Raw genomic sequence first — 19,864 nt, 5'->3', positions numbered from 1 at the left:
CCAACAACTTTTTCAGTAGTGGTGCTTCGGCATCGGGCTAGCCATGCAAATAAATCACTGTTTTACACCCATTTACGAGGCTCAATGTATCTCCACGCTTCATTGGTAGACTTCCTAGGGCCCTGACATTTAAAACGAGACATTGAGAACTTTGAAAAAGCACTGGTAGTTTACTTACAAGACGATTTATACAGACAGTATCTTCACGAAGTTTAACGTTTGCAGCCATCTTGAATTTAGTCACGATAAGTCGAGCAACGAGTAAGAATGAACAGGTATGATAAGGGATCAGATTCTAAAAATAATTCAGTGGAAATGCATGGATTCCAGTTTCTTCCAGTAGCAGCAACTGGAATCCATGCATTTCCACTGAATTATTTTTGGAATCTGATCCCTTATCATAGCTGTTCATTCTTACTCGTTGCTCGACTTATCGTGACTAAATTCAAGATGGCTGCAAACGCTAAACTTCGTGAAGATACTGTCTGTATAAATCGTCTTGTAAGTAAACTACCAGTGCTTTTTCAAAGTTCTCAATGTCTCGTTTTAAATGTCAGGGCCCTCGGAAGTCTACCAATGAAGTGTGGAGATACATTGAGCCTCGTAAATGGGTGTAAAACAGTGATTTATTTGCATGGCTAGCCCGATGCCGAAGCACCACTATTGAAAAAGATGTTGGTAGCATCGGCTAACTAGCGCCAGATTTTGGAGTGCAGGGGACAAGCCGAGATGGGCTATGAGACATACGTTCACACTCGGTATCATGTTTCGATACACTTTAGGTCAATATCACACCGGAATTCTCCTTTAAAAGAAGAATAAGTTAATTTTATCGTTCAAATTTGTTTTCCAAGTTATACTCCTTTTAAAAAGAAGCATTGCAATTTATCTTTAAGTGTTCAAATGTTATTCAGCAGACACTCTAGACTGTGTTTAAACAAAATGTGTTGATTCTGAAAAGCTGTGTAATCAATAAGGAAATCAAGAAAGAATTGGACCAACAAGCAGAATCAACAATGACATCAATATTGATCAAATCTAAATACTAATTAGGTGAGATAATTCACTCCCACATATTTGACTTCCCAATCCCACCTGATGACTACTATTTCCATTTAAGCGCTAAAACCCAGCTAAAACGGCACATAACTTGGGTGATACTTGGGTGAACGGCACATTACTTGGGTGAACTACTAATCAATTACATTTCTCTGATCATGTGGCCTCAGTCTAAAAGTCATATAGGTTTATCCGATACAATCTTCAGAAAGATCACAGTCTAGGCTCTTCTGTAATCTTTTATTTCTATATCTGAATGGCTGGTGGTCTAGTATCTCTTGAGAATTTTCTGTTTTGACTTATTTTCTTTTATTATTATACATTTATTGCTTTTATTTTTTTCTGTGTTTTATTTATTATTTATCATTACCTCTAAGTTGTACTTGAATGTTTATGCCAAATCACATTGCCCATGACTTTTAGGTGACTCTCAAAGGATGTTTGTAAAAACAAACTCTAACAAAGCAAAACAATGAACAAACTACTTTGAAAGCACTTAAAGTGATATTCCCCCATTTGGGGAATTACACTCATTTTCCACCTCCCCTCGAGTTAAACAACTGAGTCTGGCGATACCACTTTTAGCTCCAGCCCAACATAGATCATTGAATCAGATTAGACCATTAGCATCTCGCCTGCTAGCATCACGTTTAAAAGAGACTAAGATTTCCGGTAATTTTCCCATTTAAAACTTGTCTTTTCTCAAGTTGGAACAGAAAATGAAACGTGCAGATTTTCTAGGCTGATTTTACATGGATGTATACTCTCATTCTGGCGTAATAATCCAGGAACGTTGCGAACGTAACATGGGCGCTGCAGCACAATATCACGCAGCACCTGAAAATAGTCCCCGTAGGCATTCCAGCAACAAGTTTGAGCTGCAGCAGATTATTACGCCTGGGAAAATTACTGGAAATCTTAGTCACTTTTAAGCGTGACACTAGCAGGCGATATGCTAATGGTCTAATCCAATTCAATTATCTATGCTAGGCTAGGGTTAAAAGTGGTATCGCCAGACTCAGAGAACGGCTGGATGAACTGGAGAAAGGTAAAAATCAATTGTTTAACTCGAGGGGAGGTGGAAATGATGGAATATCCCTTTAAATTACCATAATCTCTAAAACGATACACTTACAGTAATGCTTCAACTTTTTTCCTCTTACCGTGATGTCTTCAGGGAAGAGGTTATCACTAAAGGAGCCATCATCAAAGATCACCTCATAGAAGGTTGCCTTTGTCAGCTCCACTACTTCAGCTTGGTAATAGCGTCCATTCTTGTGTTTGCAGATTACTTGCTGGCCCTCCACCAAATCTTGGAGGGATACCTTGTTCCGCTGAAGGGAAATACAAATGGATGGTTGACGTTTTAGGGGGAAAAAAAGTTTTTGAAAAAAAAAAACATTCAGATATTAGGCATGGAAATCACTTAGTCCTGTTGTACTGACTCTCCCATTCCCAAAAATATGTATGGTCTTTTAGATTTAGTGTTGGAATTTATATTTCTTCACTAATTTGTTGCATTAGTAGGGTTGGGTATCGTTTGGGTTTTATCCGATACCGGTGCTAAATCGATACTTTTAAAACGGTGCCGGTGCCAAAACGGTGCCTGAACCGGTACTTTGTTTTTAAAATGTTTTAAATTAAAATGGTCTAAAGCATGAATTGCTTTTTTTTATTGATAAGACAAATTTGAACATGAAATTGAACTGTTACAATTCAATTTCCTATCAATATCACATTGCTCCTACGAATAATACATTTAAATGTTAAAACAGCTTGCCATGCATGCACACACAATGGTAAGCTCTGCTTTCAAGTTTACCCAGTGTAGGCGGTTTGCCATAAGGTATGTTAAAACCGCTTGCCATAGAACTGCCAGATCATGGACAACTGCATTTGCAAGCAAGCTAATCTAACAGGGACTCTACTTTCCAGTTAATTCAGTGTGTTCCCAAATGCTTCAAGAAATGTCATGTCTTAATCCATAACACATAATAGTTTTGAACATGTTAGACTACATGTCGGTTTGAAGTGTTTAGATTCCCAGCGCTAGCCTAGTAGGCATTTTAACAGCAACTATGGCTATGCGCTAACACCAGTCAGCTGAGTTTAATTAGCGATAACGTATGGAGATGTTTTCGTAGCCTCTGACAGCTCAGTGACATCAGGTATGTAACCTACATATTTATGTTTTTGCCAGCTAACTTTTAACATGATCTTCATATTCATTGTGATGCTATATGGGCCTCATGCACATGAAATATTAATATCATGCCATTATGTTGTTTAGAACACACCGTGAAATAAAGTTTTCACCTTACAACTTTGCTGATAACATTTCAAATAAATGCCAGTTAGCGCATTAGCAAGGATATTGTGTAACGTATAGGATGTTGTTTCATAGCCTTTTGCTTGTGTGTAGTTAGGCCCACTGCTAGATTTTGACAGGAGCTCGCGATATCGCTTTAAAGTAAGCTACCTGGGCTCACGCAAGCTGTCAAACACTGTCCACTCGCCTATGTGGTGCACCCCTCTGGTTTATACATCCAGTGTTTGTGTTAGCTAACTGTATCTGAATGTGTTGCTATCAGAGCAAGACAGAGATGGCGCATGACATGCAGTGATGCCTCGTATAAAAAATAAATTAAAAAACGCTATTTAAGCACCGAAATGAGGCACCGAAATCCACGTTGTTATTCGATGCAGTTACTACCGTTTGCGTCGGCACCGGTGCCATATTAGAACCGTGTTTCGGTGCCCAACCCTATGCATTAGTGACTAAAATTGTCCTATGGTGTGACAGGAAAATGATTGTGTGTAAAATTATAATGGTATTTTTGTATGTAAATCAAAGTATCATAATCTTCTTCCATTACTTCATTAATATCTAACATTTCCTTGTGCAAATGTATTACATTTTACAGCATATTTCTTCATCAATACACAAAGTATGGCATTTGTCCTCAATCTTTCAACAAACTTCATATTATTTTTGACATACCTTGATATAAAAGAAAGAACATGCTTGTGACTTTTGCTGACCCTATTTCCCATCTGTTCCATTGAGATTTGTATGATTTATACCCAAAAAACCTTTTTATTTTCATAATTTCTAATGGTGTCACGCTATATGATAAATCACACCACATAACACATCTGTTAATGCAAAAAATGTGTATTATATGTATTTCATAAACAACAAAAGACAGTTTAAGACGGGTATATAACGCAAGGTTCACTGTTAAAACTGTGTAAAACAGAATGCCACCAAATATTGTATTTTTGTGGCACTTTTGTGGGGTAAATCAAAAATAAGCTGAAAGAGGCTAAGGAGGACTACAGAAGGAAGGTGGCACAGTAGTTGCAGGAGAACAACATGAAGGAGGCATGGGATGGAATGAAGACCATCACTGGCTTTAAGAAGAGCAGCAGCTCTGTGGAGGGAGATCTGGACAGGGCGAACCACTTCTACAATAGGTTTGACTGCCCTGCTTCAGCTCCAATGGCAGTGGTCTGTCCACCACCCCCTGCTGACTCAGACACTGCTCTTGCTTGCTTGCCTGCCCAACCCATACTTCACCCCCAGTGCAACACTCACCCCCACCATCACAGGCTATCGCACCCCTCCCCCACATGGTGACCACGAACAGTGTGGCAACAATGGCTTCAGTCAATAGCCATCAGTCTCCAGCCACCCGACAACCCCCTCAGACGCACCCCCCCCCCCCCCCCCCCATCATCACAGCAGATCAGGTCAGAGGACAGCTGATGAAACTTTGCCCTAGGAAGGCAGCCGGGTCTGACAGACTGTGTCCAAGGCTGCTCAAGTAGCGATAAGCAAATGAAGCTTTGGTGAACCACTGAAAGACCTGCTGTGTGAAGCTAGCGACACTAATTAAAAAAATCCAATATGGCCACCACATGTAGATTTTTCAACATAAAAGTCCTTACCCAAACCAGTATATATAACCAAAAATACTGGTTTACTTAAGGACTTTTATGTTGAAAAATGAATGTGTGGCAGCCATCTTTTTTTTTCAGCTAGTGTCACTAGCTTCACACTGCAGTGGTTCAGTGGTTCACCAAAGCTTCATTTGCCCATCACTATGCTCAAGGTCTGTGCTGCTGAACTGGGGGAGTCACTGAAGCACATTTTCAACCTGAGTCTCCGTCTCGGACGAGTTCCAACACTGTGGAAGACATCATGTCTCACCCCCGTCCCTAAGAAGCCACACCCAAGTGAGCTTAATGACTATAGGCCTGTCACTCTAACTTCACACGTGATGAAGACAATGGAGTGACTGGTCTTGTGTATACTCAGACCCCAGGTACGCCATGCACTAGACCCGCTACAGTTTGCATACCAGGAGAAAGTGGGCGTGGACGATGCCATCACTTATCTTCTACACAGGACACATTCTCACCTAGATAAGGGGAAAAGTGTTGTGAGAACCATGTTTTTTGATTTCTCAAGTGCTTTTAACACCATCCAACCCCTCAGATTGGGAGACAAGCTCTTGCAGATGGGTGTGGACGCTCACCTGGTATCCTGGATTACAGATTACCTGACCGAGCGGCCACAGTTCGTCAGACTGAAGAACTGTCTCTCTGACACTGTGATCAGCAGCACCGGAGCGCCACAGGGAACTGTGCTCTCTCCAGTCCTGTTCACCTTGTACACGTCTGACTTCTGCTACAACACTGAGTCATGACACATGCAGAAGTTTTCTGACGATACTGCAATTGTGGGGTCTATCAGGGACGAGGAAGAGGAGGAGTACAGGAGCCTGGTGGAGGACTTTGTGCAATGGTGCAAACTCAACCACCTTCAACTCAACACTGCGAAGACCAAGGAGATGGTGGAGGATTTCCGCAGGTCTAAGCCCGCTCTGCTACCAGTCTCCATTGATGGGGTCAATGTGGAGGTGGTAAACACCTAAAAGTATCTGGGTTTACACCTGGACAATAAACTGGACTGGTCAGCCAATACTGAGGCACTCTACAAGAAAGGGCAGAGCAGGCTGTACTTCCTGAGGAGGCTGCGGTCCTTCAATGTGTGCAGCAAGCTCCTCAGGATGTTCTACCAGTCTGTTGTTGCCAGCATCCTGTTTTATGCTGTGGTATGCTGGGGAGGAAGCACAAAGAAGAAGGATGCTGGGTGACTAGACAGGCTGGTAAGGAAAGCTGGCTCTGTAGTGGGAGCTGAACTGGAGTGCATCACTTAAATATCAGATAAAAGGACCCTGAACAAACTGATCAACATTTTGGACTATGACTGTCATCCACTCCACAGCACTATTACAAAGCAGAAGACCTTGATCAGCTGGAGACTTCGCTCACTATCATGCACAACTGACAGACTGAGAAAGTAATTTGTCCCCAGGGCCATTGAACTGTTTAATGCTTCACTTAAGGAAAGAGGAGAGATATACTTCTCCGCATAGTCTGTCTGCCTCTCCACCCTCTCCATGTTTGTGTACTGTCTGTCCACTAGCCACTTTTTACCACTGTCTTACTGCTACTACCACTGTTTGCGTGCTGTATTAGCCCATATGCATAACCCCTCTCTGCATCCCACAGCCAGATTGTGGCCACACTTATACCTTTACTTAACATAGTTATATTTCTATAGTTTTTTTATATTACCTTGCCTACTCTCTTATATGTCCATATTTATTTTATGCTGGTCTCTAGACTTTATTCTTGCACTGTTGGACTTACTCATTTGCACTATCACCATGACACTCACTCTCACAGAGCACCTTACCTCACTATGCACAGAGAATCACAGGCTCAGTCCCTGCCTCAGTCATTACAAGCGCCTCATGCTTAATCACCCACTATGTGGATTCTGTTTTAGACTTGATTTAGATTTAGTGTTATTTAGTATAATTTGTATTTTAGTATATTGTTTATCTTGTACTGTCCTTATTGCTTAGTTGTGTTTTTTTATATTATATACTTTTAATTACTTTTTCTGCTGTTAGTGAATGTTGTGTGTGATGTCTATATGGTACTGAGACCTCGAATTTCCCCTTGGGGATCAATAAAGTATCTTTTTCTTTCTTTCTTTCTTTCTATCTATCTATCACTGCTGCGTGTACACACAGGGAATCCAGACTGTTTTCATTTGAGGTCCCCCAAATGGTGGAACGACCTGCCAAGTGCCACCAAAGCAGGGGTGTCCCTCTCTGTTCAAGAAGCTCTTGATAACCCAACTCTTCCAAGGATATCTCCTCTCTTAACACTTCTAACAATCTAACACACCTAACATGAACTTCCCTCTCTTCCCGTCCTCTACCTCCTCTTCTACTTTGATTCGATTTTATAATGCTGCCACTCTTCTCTAGTAAAAATATTGACAGATGCAGTAGTAATTCCTACCTAAAATCTCCACATGTACTGTGGCTTGAATGCTATTCTCTTTCTGTAAGTCGCTTTGGATAAAAGTGTCTGCTAAATGAATAAATGTAATGGGTTGCCCCAACCCTACTCCCTAACCTAAATATGTGCATTAGATTTGTAAAGCAGTATGTAAGAAGCTAAACAGATTAATGACACGGATGAAAGGGGACACTAATTTACCTCGATGGCCCAAGTGTTCTGCAGCAGAAATACAGCCCTTGCACAGATCTCAACTCCTATATCCCAGTCAGTTCACCAAATGGGAAATATCCCATAAATAAAACGAAAAACTATGTGCCCGACAAAAGGGACACACTCGGAATTTAAGTTGTCTGGCCTTCCAATCACACCATGTTCCACACCAAAGCCTCAACAGCCTCCAGACAGGTGGCATTCTAGTTTTCTACTTAGTGCTATACTTGTTCACGCAATGAGATGAGGTTAATACACAAATGGTGCACATAAAATTAGTACAAAATGTTGGAGCTGACCATCAGCATGGCTCCTATATTGGCCAATTGTTATCTATATAACAATTATGGAAGCTTTGAATGTCACAAAAATGTCACAAAAAATGTCATGGTTCACATGGATGGAAAGCTAGAATAAAAACACTAAGAACAAAAGAACACTACCTCTGGGTGTGAAATACCCTTATGACGATGGCAGGTGATATATACTACAAAGGGCCAGTCATCAGGATACATGAGGACACCTGCGGCTTGGGCACAGGTTGGGTGGAAGGCAGTTGGACAACGACCATGTGAGCACTGTACACAGCAACCCATTGTCTTCTTGGTGAACTTTCTACAATAGTAACATTTCTACAGAATGGATACAGGAGAAGAGTTTTAGAACAGAGATCTAATGAACTGTAAAAAACCTGTAAAGTTTTTTTTATTACCAGTAATCACACTTATGTTCTGTCTAGACTGGCAGTTTCAAATTACAAATAATAATAATAAAAAATGTATACATTCTTACAAATTCTTACAATGCTACACCTATATCCTATAACAATGATATCACTATTAGTCCAACAGCAAGGCAACAGAATTAATTATGACTGCATCTGTATTTTATACATTTGAGCGCAATGTGCTAATTGGCACAGCGCTCAGCAGAAATGGCTGTTGTTATTGTTGTAATGAGGAGAGGTGCATGAAGAGTTATGGATGAACTAAAGTCTGATTTAAAACCAATTTCAGAAATGATAATTACTAGTCATTACATATTATAAAATATTATACTGTACACAACTTGTTTCCATTCTAACAATGAGCATCTGTACAGATATCAAAAGCAAATCGTTATCATACGGTTTAAGATATAATTGCTTTTTCACCAAGCCTTCGTGTACATAGCCGGCTGTGTAATGGGTTCATCCTTGGCCCATACTACATCTTTTGTCAAGTTTCACGAAAATTGGGCTAGTAGTTTTATGTTATGCTACAAACAAACCAACCGATTATCAACTTGATGGAGCATCTCATGTGAGGTCCCTGGCGGAGGTATGCACTTCACTACCATTTTAGCTTTTGGCTAGTAAATTGTATTCATTAGCTGATTAAAATGCTGCAGAATCATACTCACAAGTTTAAACCTCTGCAAAGGGATCTTGCTGAGGTCAACAGGACCACGGTCTACCACGCTTACAAAGCGGGCTTCCAAAACTGCCACAGCACATAATACATGCACCCACCTTAACAGACAAAATGAATGGATAACATTGAAAGAAAAAAAAATTAACATGACAAATTAATACTTATGCATACCAGGCACACACAAAAGCATATAATTAAGTTCTAATGAACACTGAGGTGGGATGTTGTGAAATATTATCACCCTAATGTTAAAATGAGTCAAAGACAAATTTGAGACATGTTTTAGATCTTTCAAAAAAATTAGCTTTTCAAACTCAAAGGCCCCGCCCCTTTGCCTCTACACTATATGGACAAAAGTATTTATTTCACCATTGAATTCATGCGTTTCACTCAGACTCACTGTCATAAGTGTATAAAATAATGCACTTAGTCATGCAGCCTACATGCAAAAACATGTGAAAAAATGTATCAGTCTGAATAGTTCAGAGAATTCAAGCATCATAGGGTGCAAAAAAAGGTCCATAAAGACATGGTTAGATGGGTTTGGTGTGGAAGAACTTGACTGGCCCACGGAGCCCTGACTGACCTCAACCCAGCTTTCCCAGCCAACATCAGTGCCTGACCTCACAATTGTTCTTCTAGATGAATGGGGGAGATAACCCAACAGACACACTCCAAAATCTTCCCTGCAGAGTGGAAGCTGTTATAGGTATCCTATGCCTATAGATTAAAAATGGGATTTCATAAAGGTGTCCCAATACTTTTGTCCATATAGTGCAATTTAACACAGTTCATATTCAAACAGATCATGGTGTGCTATGATTTGGACTGTGCTGAAAGTAGTACAAGCCCAAATCAGAAAAAGTTGGGATGTTGTGTAAAATGTGAACAAAAACAGAATGTGATAACCTGCAAATTTCTTGCAAAAACTCATATTTAGTTGCAAAAAGGACACAGATACCATATCAAATTTGACTATTTCATGGAAAATATATGTTAATTTTGAATTTAATTCCAGCAACATGTTTCAAAAAAAGTTGTGACAGGAGTAACAAAATGCTGGAAAAGTTGTGTAATGATAAGGAAAACAAAAGGAGGAATGTTTCACAACAAATTAGGGGACTGGCAACACGACAAATATCATCCCAGAGAGGCAAGGTTTCTTAGAAGTAAAGATGTGGGGGTATTCATCACTCTGTGTAAACCTGTGTGCACAAAACTTAACCTAAAATTGTTAAGTATTTGGGGAGTTCATCATCTACAGGACATAATATTATTAAAACATTCAGGGAATCCAGAGAAATCTTTGTAAACAAGGGAAAGAGCTGAAAAATTGGAATTGGATGGCCGTGGTCTTTTGGACTTCAGATGGCACTGCATTAAAACCAGACCTGTTTCCAGACCTGTCAATCAGCACGTTTTCATGCCGGGAATAAATCGTTTTGAATCAGTTTATTGCCCAAATTCCGTTTATGTAAATATTTCGTTTAACCTGTTTACAAGCAAGTAGAATGTCGCAACTGAAATCCTATATCCTATACCAATTCTTTTTGAAACATGTTGCTGGCATGAAATTCAAAATAAACAAATATTTTCCATGAAATAGTCCAAATTTTAATTTTCAACATTTAATGTGTTGTCTGTCCTTTCTGCTGCTAAACATGGGTTTATGAGACTGGTATTTTATCACATTCTGTTTTTTTTTGCATTTTACACAACGTCCCAACTTTTTCTGATTTGGGGTTGTAATATTGTAGTGCTCCACAGCATAATGATTATCTGCGTCGCACTAAAGACTGTTTTGCTGTTTGGAATTGTGGAGTGTCATAAAAGCTAGACTATGGAAATAGCTCATTGCAACACACATTAACACTTTGTACAATTTTACATAACCTGAGAATCCTCAGAGCCACTAATCATTGTATACAGTTATGAATGCATTATGAATATAGTTCTGAATTCATTTTTTTAAATACATGCAGGTCTCTTAGTTTTCATTTACTTTGATTGAAATTTTGGATAAAGACTGAAGTATGAGCTACACATTTCAGATAGAATTTTCATCATAAGGAATGAAGCTAGCAGATTTATCAATACATTGAAAATCATATCACAATTTTGCCATTAACTGCCATAAATGATGCACAGTGCTTGGACCCGTAACAATCAGAATAAATTAGGGTGACCAGACGTCCTGGTTTAACCGAGTAAACAAAAAGCCTTTCGAGGCACAAAAATGTCCCGGTTCACACCAACCACTATCAAAGTGTCCCGGTTGTCAGCGGGACATAGCCGGCGTGGTCTACCCCGATCATTAACTAAACCCACATAGAAAGACTAGCCTAGAGCGCCCAGCGTATGATTTTGACAATGTGTGCGCATGTGTGTGTGTCCGTCAATCATAGTGGTCTGCATAATCTTTGCAGCCAAAGTTACAATGTATCTCTGTAAACATTGTTGCAATGCCTCTTCATATCTGCCTTGTTTTAATGGTTAGGCTACACTACAACAATGCTGAAGAGAAAGTCATCATTCTCAAAATAACCTATGGCTGTGAGTTAAATGTTTTCATGCATGTCTGGATAATGGGTGAGGAATGTTTAGGAGGCAAAAAGGACCTATTCTCTGACAAAGTGCACAGAACTTGTGTATTTACATAACAATATTTAATACATTTTCCCAGGGGTGACACCCGTTTGGCCTAAACGCGAAATTGTCTGACCAGGCGAATGTTCACGTTTAACGCGGTCACGTGTCAAGTGTCTTGGTTTTAGTTCTGAGAAGTCTGGTCACCTTAGAATAAATATGAAAGGAGTCATGTCGCTTCCCTGCTTGCTTCCACTCCAATAAATAACAGTTATAGAACGGTCACAACATGTTTCTGATAGTTTACATGCACAATCAGCTTGAGTACTTACTTGTTGTTATTGGCTCTTTTCAGGGCTCCTCCTCGTAAAGAACATAAACAACAATCCTATTGAGGAAATAAATTAAATGCTGTGTGGGTCATTCCATGAAACAGGTGCCTTTTCCATTATACATTGGTCAAAATTTTCATCAAAACTACATCAAGACATGAGCACCCTCCAAAAAAAATCATATTTGCCCACCTCAGCCATACCCCCCCCTAAAACTAGCATAGTTAGCTAATCGGTACAGTCCAAGTGACATTATGAGAACAGCACTTAGCATTGCAAGCCTAGCCCCAAAAAGATCAAGTATATTTCATTCTGAATATTACAAATGTTTGATAATAATATAACATTTATGTGGTGATATTTTAGATGTAAATGTCATGTTGGTCAATCCGGGCATGGAAATGGTCATGGACTTGTGAAAAATGGTTAAAATAGTATGATGCTCTTCAAGAATAGTATTTTCTTGTTAACAAGAACCCTTGATTATTGACTTTAGGCTTTAGAAACACACAAAAGGCTCTAGTTTGTGCCTTTTGCATCTCATCAAATGCCTGAACGCAAATGGCACCCGCTTCATAGAATGACCCGTGTGATACCCAGTGGTAAAAATAGCTGGAATTAGTCATCATCAGAACATCAACTTTAAAGGGCCACATCTTTTAGATCAGAAACTTTCAGGGATGCTAACCTGAGTAATTGCACTGGCTTCACAACGTGTGCACCTCCAACCATCCAAAGATGTGTCATTGGAAATGCCATAGCAACCTTAAGAACACATGTAGAAAAAGAAAGGTTTTAAAAAATTGCTGTTACATGTGCTCTTTAAATAAATTGACATTCACATTGACAATAATGGAATATATGATATGCTGCTTCTGAGTTAAAGGGGGAATATGCTATGGGCTTGCAAGCAAAGGGGCAGCATGCTAAGGCAACTGCATATGTTATAGAGATGCACTGATTGCAATTTTCTGGGCCAATTCCGATTTCCGATTTGTCATAGAGTTTGACCTGCTCAAACCGATTTTGGCCGATCTTTTCTTTAATAGAATATTTTAACATAGAAATTGAATCAACTTTTCAATAATGGAATGGTTGTTAAAAAATGAAACAAGTGAACAAACAGATTCTTCTTAAAGAAGAATCTCACATCCCTTATCCATCTAAAAACACAAAAAGAAATCATGATACATTTGAACATGCTGCCACAGAACATATTTGCATATGCATTAAGGCTTAATGCATTTATGGGAGGGCGAGGGAAAAGTGGGAGTATTGCGCAAACACAGGGGAGGGGAAGTGCTAATAGAGATTGATTAGGTATTCCGCCATATCAGAGAATGTCTCATAAGACGGACTCTGGCCATACATATAAAAACAGCGCACGACTGCTTTGCAATAAAAAAAAAACCTCTGCCTGTTAAAAGCAGGTGTAATCCAAATTCCGGTTAAATGCGTCAATTAGAAAAAATTTCAGAGACAGCTGAATCAGTATTCAGAGCATCAGTTTTCTTCATTGTAGGCTACTGTCAAAAGCAGCTTTAACTTTTGTTTATAATATTGTATTTTCACTTCCCATTCTGCAAGACTAGGGTATTAAGTCATAACCATAGTCTACATGCAGTAAATAGTTTGAGTATTTTTTAAGTAGAGTAGAACTACTAGGCCTACTCTGTATGTCGCTGCTTGTTGACATGTTATTATCATGTATGATCACTAAAATTGTATTCTTTTTAATGTCGCAATCGGTTAACTCCAAGTGCGCTTGTGGTTCAGCTGTGGGCACGTAATCTGCATTGTAGAGGGGCAGGGAAGGGTGGTGATGACAGCTGTTTATGTAATGAAGTGACATCATGCAAACTTGCTGTCTTCTTCACACATGCTGAAGAATTTCCGCGCACCACAGGAGTGCATTTGACTGGCATAAAATCGCCATCTCTCAAAGTGACGGGCCGGTCGCCAATCATGGCCGATCACGTGAAAATCGGCCAATTCCAGTCATCAGCCAATCAATCAATGCATCTCTAATTTGTTATGTATTTTCTTGAAGCAATGCGTTTAAAAAGTCAAACTTATCAAACCTGTTTTCATCAATTTGGCCTAAACAATGATACTAAAGCAGTTATCAGCATTTAAACACAGATATTCCCATAAGTATAACATTCCATCTTTCTGAAGCAATCACATATGGGAACAATGTAATGTGTCTCTCAACACATTTTAAATTACCGTATTTTCCGGACTATAAATCGCACGGGAGTATAAGTCGCACCAGTCAAAAAATGTGCCATGAAGAGGAAGAAAACATATATAATATAAATATATATGTTGCACCTGAGTCGCAGGACCAGCCAAACTATGAAAAAAAGTGTGACTTATACTCCGGAAAATACGGTACGGATTATTTTCTGAGTCTGAGTATGAAACTACTGACAAGGATTAGGAGGTGGGGGCTTACTAGCGTGGACTCGAACGCAACACTGCACGCAGCTGACCAGGTGGCTGCTTCCATCCTCCTGTAGGTATGGGGTGGAGAGGTGACCTTCTGTGCTACCACTGGAGTTAAAGCACATTTCAGGGATTAAGGGCAAACTGCTTTGCCTCCACTCTCCTGGGCCCTTACTGTTACAATTTCTGTTGATGCCACTGCTGGTAAAATCACTCTAAAAGTCAGTAGACAAAAACACAAAGAGGTTATAGTCATGCTGAAACTATGTCTGATCCATGAGAATTATTCTTAAAACTTGATTAATGAATGCAATGGAGCAATTAAACCGAAGGCCCTAAAGGTTAGAGCATGAAAAACAGATTACACTGGAGAAAAAAAAATCACACATTCTACAATAGTTCTCTTCATTTAATTTTAAACGTTCCTCAAGCTTTTCATCACTACACAATCAAGAGTATTCCGAGAAACAGCCTGGTTGTGGGTGATTAGTAACCAATTACAAACAAAAGGCCGCTGCCATACCTGGTTGTATGTATAGAAGAGCGTGCAGATTGCACAATATGGGGGTTGCTGGCCCATGCGCTGATTGTATGATTGTTCTGCCTTTATGTTGTGGGGCTGGTGCTGCCACAGATCGGTGAGGAGACGAGTCCAAACCTCACCCTTTTCTGCACTGCTTTTCTCATTGTCCTGATTGGATGTCTCATCTGATGGTGCTGTGTATGGTAGATTGAAATACATTTGTTAAACTATTAAAAAAAAAGATTTAAATAGCCAGAGGTGTGGGATATTATCTACAATAATATCTCTTGTAGTGTTACACATGTGCAAGCTGACATTAAATATTTCTTAAACTGACCAGTCCACAACAAGGAAACGTATGGTTATTTACAGTATATAACCTTGGTTCTCTGAAGGAGCTAAAACCAAGACAGAAATTGGTCACAGAAGCACTGAGTCACCGAGTATTGTCGATACTAGGGCTGTACCGAAACATCAAACTCACGATTTGGTTTGTATCACGATTTTTGACCCACGGTTCGATACATACCTCTTTTTTTTTTTTGGAGGGGGGGGGGGGGGGGGCTAGACTTTTTATTAAATAACATTTAATAGCCTACCTTGGAACACCAGAGGATTAGAATATAATATTGTATATCTGTATTATTTTATATCCTGATATAAAAAGAGGGAATACTGAATTTCTGATATTCATGACAGGCTAATCTGCATAAAGTGTGCTATAGCCTAGGCCTACTATTTCTATTACAACTCTACCTCTTTCATCCAGCTGTCTGGTTGAAACCTGGAAATATTGTAAACAAAGTATCGTAAAACCACCAATTACCAACCCTTTCGTTCGAAAATTCTAATACTTCAATTCTAATACTATTTTTAATACTTCAAAATAACATTTGAAAAATTAATCTAACATTTTTCAGTAGCCAGTTTGGTTCTTACCGGGGCTTTTACTGCCTGAAATATCCAATTTTGTTTACCACGCTCGGAGTTTAGTGCTGGGCTGGTGGGTGCCTATTTCCAACCTTTCTCACGGCACATCAACGGTTAGACCGAGAATTCTCGTCACAAATCAAAATTCCACTGGAGCTCCAAGCGGATTTGTACACGCAGCCTTACAACACTGTTTACAGCTCTTCGAGTCACAGTAAAATGTAATTTTTGGTACATAGCTAATTTAGATACACTTATGGTGTGGGTGCTTGCGTTTCTTTAGGAATCCGCTGTCTTGGTTTGTATAGAAATGAATATTAAGTGACACATACACGTAAGAGGTTGGAAATACGGGACGGTTGGTAATAGGTGGCGTTCCTATAGAATAGTTGGCTAGCTTATCATTGTCTACTGGTTGGACTGTTCAGTTTCCCCATGTGTGTTTTAGCTAAGTTTCAAGGTAATACTTGTTCTCCTTGGGACAGGCCCTTTTGGGAAACTTTGGTATTGAGATGATCAGTCAACTTGAATGCAAGAGTTTTAAACAAATGTGTGCCGCATGCTAATGATGCTAACTGGATTTAATAGTCATTTAGCTAGTCGTCTCTTATGCATACTTGCTTTCACGATTGTGAATGTTTTATTTAGATTGTGCATGCAGAGTCGCATGTGTCCATTGAGCGAGCGAGGGAGAGCGGGGCAAAGAGAGGGGGTTTACTTCTATATTGTTTAGTAAAGTTGCACGCATAGTTTACAATGAAAGCACCGAGAGGTACGGAATTATTTGTTGGCTACCAGTAAGTTAGGCGGGAGATGTGTGTTGCTTATGCGGCCGCGTAAGCTGCAAAGCGCTGCGTGAAACACTAGAAAGGGTGTGTCACGATTCTGCGAATATCCCTTTAAGTGTGAAGTATATGAATATGAAGTGGAGTACATGACTGAAGTAACACATCCTGAAGTATAATTTGCTTCAAAAAATTACATTCATACCCTACTTCACAAGAATACTCTTATTCCACTAACTTCTACCCAACTAACTATGACAATATTGTTAGTTTTAACAGGGTTAAACAGGGTTCAAGCTAAACAGGGTTCAAGTTAAGTTAATCAAAAAGAGGGAGTTGAGGAGACAGACCAAGTAGTGTTCTCTCATCATGATCATTGGTGTTTTCTAGCATCAGAGGATGCTGATGAGGAAGCTTGCTGAGTTGATGGCGCTGGCTCTTCATTTTTTTCTTTTCCTCAATGCCTTTCAACTGCAACTAATAGGAAGAACATAATTTCATTTTTAACTTCACATTTCTAGAGAAATCATCAAACTGTATACAATATCTTTTATAATGAGCTGACCTTGACTGGGCTTGTTTTTATTACTGTGTGTGTACTAGACTGCTCTGGTCCTTTGTTGGGCTTTTCCTCCAAGTTGATGTCAGTCTTTACACTGGCTGGTAAGTCAGATAATGGAGTCTTCTCTGAGTTGTGCTGATAACATGTGGCTGTCTGTATAGAATAGTTGTGCACGTGTAGGGCTTCACTGGAACTCAGAGTTCTGTGAAAGAGAAGACTTGCCACTCCTGGTTTTGAAACAGATCTGGGTAGGGCTGAGAGGGAATGCAGCACACTATCCGTTTCTTGGTTTCCAGCACTGGTTCTAACCAAGGGGATATTTAAACTTGTCTTCATAGCACACACAGGTAATTGTCTCTTTTCCATTTTATTCAGTGTAGTATCTTGAGGTAAATGCTCAGCTATTCCATGTTGCTCATCCAATTTGTGCTGACTGGTGAGGCATGTGTAGTCAGGTACACCTGAAATACATTAAAAAGAGAATGAGAGTGTGCTTTCCTAAAGACACAATAATGATTGTGTATGAAGCTTTTTCTCTTAAAGATAATATGTAAATTATGGACTATAACAATGAAAAAACATGGTATCTGCTCATTCATATTTGCAGGAAATACAAAATTCTGTGAGCTGACGAAATAAAAATTGCCAAGGACAAACAAGAACATAAATATAACTAGAATGCATTTTCAAGAAAATACAAAATGTGATGGAAGATGTATCTTCAGCAGTTGAAAGAGGGCATAGAAAAAAAATTGTAATCAGCCCAAGGACCCCTTGGCTGAGAGAGACACTGAGCACGGATCCCCACCCCCGCCCCACTCATATTCAAATTTGCCGTCAATGACAGTCAACTCATTTGAATGTCACTCAGCAACTGTAGGATGAAAGAAACATGTGCAGTGGTCTCTTAATTTTTTCCAGAGACATATCTTATATTGAGAACTAGGGACGTCACGATACCAAAAATTCAGTAGTCGGTGCCAATACCAGTAAAATTAGGAGGATACCACAGTAAAATAAAATCCCATGTGCTTAAACATGAATTTATTTATTAAAATATTTGTAAAATATCAAAATGGCATTTCTATAACAAACATACAGAGCATAACAGTATACAGTACAATGATTGGCCTTAGTGCAACAACTTAAGATTCATACATTCCAGAGGTATCATTTTTAATGGCTACTTTAACCCCGTCTTCACCAGTTCAAGTTTTTTTCTTTTTTTTGTCTGAAGAAACTAAATTATCAATGTCATGTTGGTGTACATATGCAAGAAGAGAATATACAGCATCTAATTGCAACCATATCACATACACGTAATTAAATCAATTAAATTACTTTTTTTAATGAATTGTGCAAAAAAACCATAGCCACGTAGCAATATTGAGATTTTAAAGGTTACTGCAATCTCGTCTGACGTCGGTTTTTATCAATTTTTGTTAATTCACTTCAGCCTGGCTCTGCCCACCTAGGTCTGGCTACAGTGGATAGTTCGAGGATAGTTCAAAATCATAACTGAGATAAACACAGTCATTGTCTCAATTTACATTCCGGGGAACCAGCTAAACTGATGAAGACAGCGCTGCAACGTTGGAGGACAGTACACATTGGTCGTAGTGTTATCCGTTTGCTTCGAAGTCTGAAATCATTCAGAGTATTGAGTAAACCAGGTCTAGTGTTATCCAATTGCCTGCAGTGAGATTTTTAAATACATGCTTGTTGCCGCCCCACGAGTTGGGCAATTACATTGTTCGTGGCCAGACCCTTAATCTTTCTAGATTACCAGGGTCTGGATTTTCCAGGCTAAGATTTTGCCGTGGCGGTTTACAAGTAAGCCTTTTTTTTTTTAAATGCTCCTGTATGTGTAAGTGAAAAAAGCTATTCAATTATAAAAATAGTAATGCATGCAGGCCTTCACCTCTGATTCCACAAGATGCTGACAAAGTTGGCCAATGTAGATAGGCCTTCTTTCCATACTCCTTTTCATCATCCTCTTCAGATTCTTCCTCCTCCTCAAATGTGCCTTTGAGGAGCATGTTCTCCGGAACCTCTAAAGCTATTTGGTGTCTCTTCAGTCCAATCCTATGTTTGGTCGGGCTGTTTGAAAAAGAGTGTGCATGGGGCAATGGTTAAGTTTAAAACACTCTTATCAATTTTAGTGATAAAACTGTCTCTGAATGCATGATCACAAACCTCTTTGTCGGTTCTCCTGCTGTGTGGTCGTCTGTGTTGTGTTGTAAATTCTGAGCATAATCACTGCCTAAAAACTCAGCTGCCTCTGGTGTGGGTTTGGAGTGGTCAACAAGACCAGTGTCTTTCCCTGCTAGCCACAAAGCATAGCGTTCTGGCTGAAACTTCTGAACAAAGACATCCATGGAGATCTTCACCATGTCTTTCCTACATGAGCACTAGTATGAAAGTGAAAACATTATATGTTATATACATTGCAAGTATTACCTTTTACAACCAAGACATACTGCAATGGCAAATTAAACCAAGCCAAAGGATCTTAATTGCAAAACAATTTTCTTAGGAATGTTTTTCATGGTTTTGCAAGCATGTCAGAATCAGTCCTTTGGAAAGATACAATGAAAGATAGCAGCAGCTACTCAGCAGCCCCACATCAG

General features: G+C 39.4%; 1 protein-coding gene across 4 annotated transcripts in view; it reads right to left on the bottom strand.

The window, feature by feature from the left end:
- The window catches only part of kdm4ab (lysine (K)-specific demethylase 4A, genome duplicate b), a 58,294-nt gene that overhangs the window by 12,811 nt on the left and 25,619 nt on the right, over window positions 1-19,864 (bottom strand). For all 4 annotated transcript variants that reach the window (XM_042086649.1, XM_042086651.1, XM_042086650.1 and 1 more), the window contains 11 exons: window positions 19,431-19,645; window positions 19,156-19,334; window positions 17,238-17,695; window positions 17,023-17,149; window positions 14,958-15,151; window positions 14,445-14,649; window positions 12,675-12,751; window positions 11,987-12,042; window positions 9,058-9,166; window positions 8,100-8,288; window positions 2,223-2,393 (listed from right to left, as the gene is read on the bottom strand). In XM_042086649.1, the coding sequence (XP_041942583.1) occupies window positions 2,223-2,393; window positions 8,100-8,288; window positions 9,058-9,166; window positions 11,987-12,042; window positions 12,675-12,751; window positions 14,445-14,649; window positions 14,958-15,151; window positions 17,023-17,149; window positions 17,238-17,695; window positions 19,156-19,334; window positions 19,431-19,645 (1,980 nt within the window). The remainder of the gene's footprint in view (window positions 1-2,222; window positions 2,394-8,099; window positions 8,289-9,057; window positions 9,167-11,986; window positions 12,043-12,674; window positions 12,752-14,444; window positions 14,650-14,957; window positions 15,152-17,022; window positions 17,150-17,237; window positions 17,696-19,155; window positions 19,335-19,430; window positions 19,646-19,864) is intronic.

The sequence above is a fragment of the Alosa sapidissima genome, chromosome 3 (genome assembly GCF_018492685.1).
Source record: "Alosa sapidissima isolate fAloSap1 chromosome 3, fAloSap1.pri, whole genome shotgun sequence".
In the NCBI taxonomy this organism is placed as follows: domain Eukaryota; kingdom Metazoa; phylum Chordata; class Actinopteri; order Clupeiformes; family Clupeidae; genus Alosa; species Alosa sapidissima.
The sequence above is the reverse complement of the archived record's forward strand: the minus strand, read 5'-3'. Positions and strand labels throughout refer to the sequence as shown.